We start from the raw sequence: 3,143 nt of genomic DNA, 5'->3' as shown, positions 1-3,143 counted from the left end.
GGGGGGGGGGGGGGGTGTAAATTGAGGATGGGGTCAGGGGATACCCCATGATAACACAAGGGGGGGGATCTAGATGACGCATTGGGATTGGTGTGGGGTGACCCGGCTGGGATCCGTATTAGGTGATGGGTTTGGGCTCAGTTCTAGGTCCCCCAACCCCGTGCTTCATGTGAGGAATTTGGGGGGGGGGTCTCAGTTCCAGGTAACCCAACCAGGATCCAGTCTAGATAATGTATTGGGGGGGGGGGCACCCCATCGGGAGCCGTTTTAGGTAGGGAGCTGTGAAGGTCGGTTCTTGGCGACCCACCAGGACCCCTTTTAGCTCACGTTGAGTGCTCGGTTCTAGGTAACACAACCATTTGAGATGGGTGATCTGGGGGGGCTGGTTCTAGGTAGCCCACCCACTGCCCATCATGGGGAGCAGACTGGGGGTGGGTGGGTTCTAGAGGATCCATTTTGTGCCCATTTTGGAGGGCAGGACGTTCTAGGTGCCCCAACCAGGGCCCATTTTGGGGGAAGTTCTAGGTAGCCCAACCAGCCCCATTCTAGGTACTGCATCAGGAGATGTTCGAGGACTGTGGTGGGGGGGAGGAGGCCGAGGCATGGCTTTATTCTATTGGTAGCTGCCTGCAAGGGGGTGGGGCCTGCCCCGGGGGGGCGGGGCCTTCCCAGACGGGGTGGGGCATGGCCTGAGAAGGCGGAGCTAGAGGGTGGTGAGCTTGTGGTGGGGGCGGGCAAGCTTCTCGGGGTGGTCGGAGGCCATGAGGGAGATGTCGCGGAAGATGTCGAGGTAGGTGTCGTCACCTGCGGGGGGGGGGTGTGGGTGGGGGGACCCCAACACGGGGACCCCCCCCCTTGAAACCTCCCATCGGGGGACCCCAAATTCAAGGACACCCCCCCCCCCGGTCCACAAAGGATCAGCCCAAACTCAGGACCCCCCCTGAAACCCCTATTGCCCCCCCTCTGGTTGAGGGTCTCCCCCCAGCCTTCTCCCTCTGAACTCAAGGATACCCCCAAATTTCAGGACCCCCCCCCAATTTATTTCCCAGACCCCCCCCCAAAGCCACTCCTCTGCAGTCCCCCCCAGAAGCCCCCATACCCAGGTTCACCCCCAAACCCAGAGCCCCTCCCCAAAAACCCACCGGTCTGCCCCTGGGCAACGTCCAGCTCCCGCATCTTGGCCAGCCGCAGCCTGAGGGGGAGAAAGTGGGGGTGGGGGGGTGATGGGGGGCGGGGGGGATCCCCCCACCCAAGGGTGCTTCCCCCACACCCCCCCGACACCCAAGGGTGCACTCACAGGGTGACGATGTCGGCGTTGGCGAGCTCGATGGCGATGGTGAGGGCGTCCTTCCCCTCCGCGTCCACTGCGTTCATGTCAGCCCCCCGCTTCAGGAAGAGGCAGGCCAGGCTGGAATTTGGGGAGGGGGGAGAGAAAATATGGGGGGGGGGGCCATAAAAGGGGGGGGGGGGGGGGTCAAAAGGGTGAGGTCTCCCATCCAAGTACTGAACGGGGCTGCGCCTGCTTAGCTTCCCTGCAGAGGAAGCTGTGCTGGTGCACCCTCTGGAGATGGGGGGGGGGGGAATTGGCCCGCCCCCCTCAAAAAAAAGGGTGCTTCCAAAAGTAATATGTGCCCCCAAAAGGGAATAAGGAGACCCCCCCAAAGGAAATGGGTCCCCCCCCCGAAAGGAGTTGGAGCTGGTCACCCATCCAAGGAGCAAACGAGGCAGCTCCTGCTTAGCTTAGCACGTGACCGCGTAAAGGGTGAGCACTGCCACCATTCATTAAATACTGGGCAAGCAGTCACCCATACAGAAACCAAACAGGGCAGCCCCTGCTTAGCTTCCCATCACAGCCTCGTTAGGGGTGGGCACCGCCACCATTCGTTGTATGGGGATGCTGAGCAGCACCCCACCCAAGGGACCCCCCCAGTTTCCCTCCCAGTCTGTTACTGGGACGCACCCAGTGTGGCCCAGCATGGTGGCGTGGTGCAGCGGCCCCCGCCCGTGGCAGTCGCTCTGGTTGACGTTGGCTCCGTTCTGCAGCAGGAACTCGCAGGCCAGCAGGGAGTTCTAAGGGGCGGGGGGGGGGAGGGGGGGGGGAGCAGCGCGGATTTAGGGGCGCCCCCCAGCACCCAACGTGGGGGTCTCGCGCCCGTGCCCCCCCCGCCCCCTTACCGCGGCCACGGCCTGCAGCAGGGGCGTGCGGTTCTCCTCGGCCGCGTTCACCCAGCCGGGGTCGGCGCCGTGGGCCAGCGCGTCGGCCATGGTGGGCAGGCGGCGGTGCTGGGCCGCCCAGTACAGCAGCGCCCCGGGGTGCAGGCTGGGGGGGGCCTCGGCCTCGCTGGGCTCTGGGGAAAAGGGGGCGGGGCGGGGGGTGTCAGGACACGCCCACTATGCCCTCGGCCACGCCCACCCGCCGCGAGCCACGCCCGGTCGTCGCAAAGCCACGCCCACCCCGAGCCGAGCACACCCGGATCCATTGAGGCAAGGTGGGGGGGGGGAGGGGCAGGAGCCCTGCCCACTTGGCTCGGAGGCACCGCCCCCTGGAAGCCCCGCCCACTTGTCTTAGAGGCTCCGCCCACCCCGGAAGCCCCACCCTTTATCGCGAAGTCCCGCCTCTCCACCCCAAACCACGCCCCTTCACCATAAACCCCGCCCCTCCCACCACAAGCACCGCCCCTTTGATAAGCCCCGCCTCATGTCGAAGCCACACCCCTTTCCAAGCCCCATCCCCTGCTAAGCCCCGCCCCTTCATAAACCTCACCCCTGCTAAGCCCCGTCCCCCGGTAAACCTCACCAATCATAACACCACCCCTGCTAAGCCCCAGCCCCTGCTAAGCCACACCCACAACAAACCACGCCCCTAAGCCCCACCCAACCATAAGTCCCACCCCCTACCCAACCCCCCTCTCTGCCATAAGCCCCGCCCCCTAACACCACCCAGCTCAAGCCCCGCCCCTTCCCCACCCCACGAGGCCCCGCCCCCTCACCCTGGGAGCCGCGATGGGCGGGGCTTCCTCGGGGGGCGGGGCCTGGGCGCGGGGGGCGGGGCTTGGCCACCCCCCCCGGCAGGCGGGTGACGAATTTCTTCTCCACGTACTTGGCGCGGATCCAGTCCTCGCGCTGCGCCCTGGGGGGGGGGG

General features: G+C 65.7%; 1 protein-coding gene across 1 annotated transcript; it reads right to left on the bottom strand.

Annotated features, from left to right (window-relative positions):
- Window positions 1-576: 576 nt before the first annotated feature.
- On the bottom strand, window positions 577-3,137 carry LOC118159580 (arf-GAP with coiled-coil, ANK repeat and PH domain-containing protein 1-like). Its single transcript, XM_035314158.1, has 6 exons — window positions 2,991-3,137; window positions 2,176-2,348; window positions 1,961-2,070; window positions 1,298-1,408; window positions 1,143-1,192; window positions 577-804 (listed from the first exon to the last, which is right to left on the bottom strand). Exons 2-6 carry the CDS (start codon window positions 2,263-2,265, stop codon window positions 704-706), a joined length of 462 nt encoding a protein of 153 aa, XP_035170049.1. The 5' UTR covers window positions 2,266-2,348; window positions 2,991-3,137; the 3' UTR covers window positions 577-703.
- Between the last annotated feature and the right edge of the window lie 6 nt (window positions 3,138-3,143).

The sequence above is a fragment of the Oxyura jamaicensis genome, unplaced genomic scaffold (assembly GCF_011077185.1).
Source record: "Oxyura jamaicensis isolate SHBP4307 breed ruddy duck unplaced genomic scaffold, BPBGC_Ojam_1.0 oxyUn_random_OJ71119, whole genome shotgun sequence".
In the NCBI taxonomy this organism is placed as follows: domain Eukaryota; kingdom Metazoa; phylum Chordata; class Aves; order Anseriformes; family Anatidae; genus Oxyura; species Oxyura jamaicensis.
Note: the sequence above shows the minus strand (reverse complement) of the source record. Positions and strands in the feature narration are given on the sequence as shown.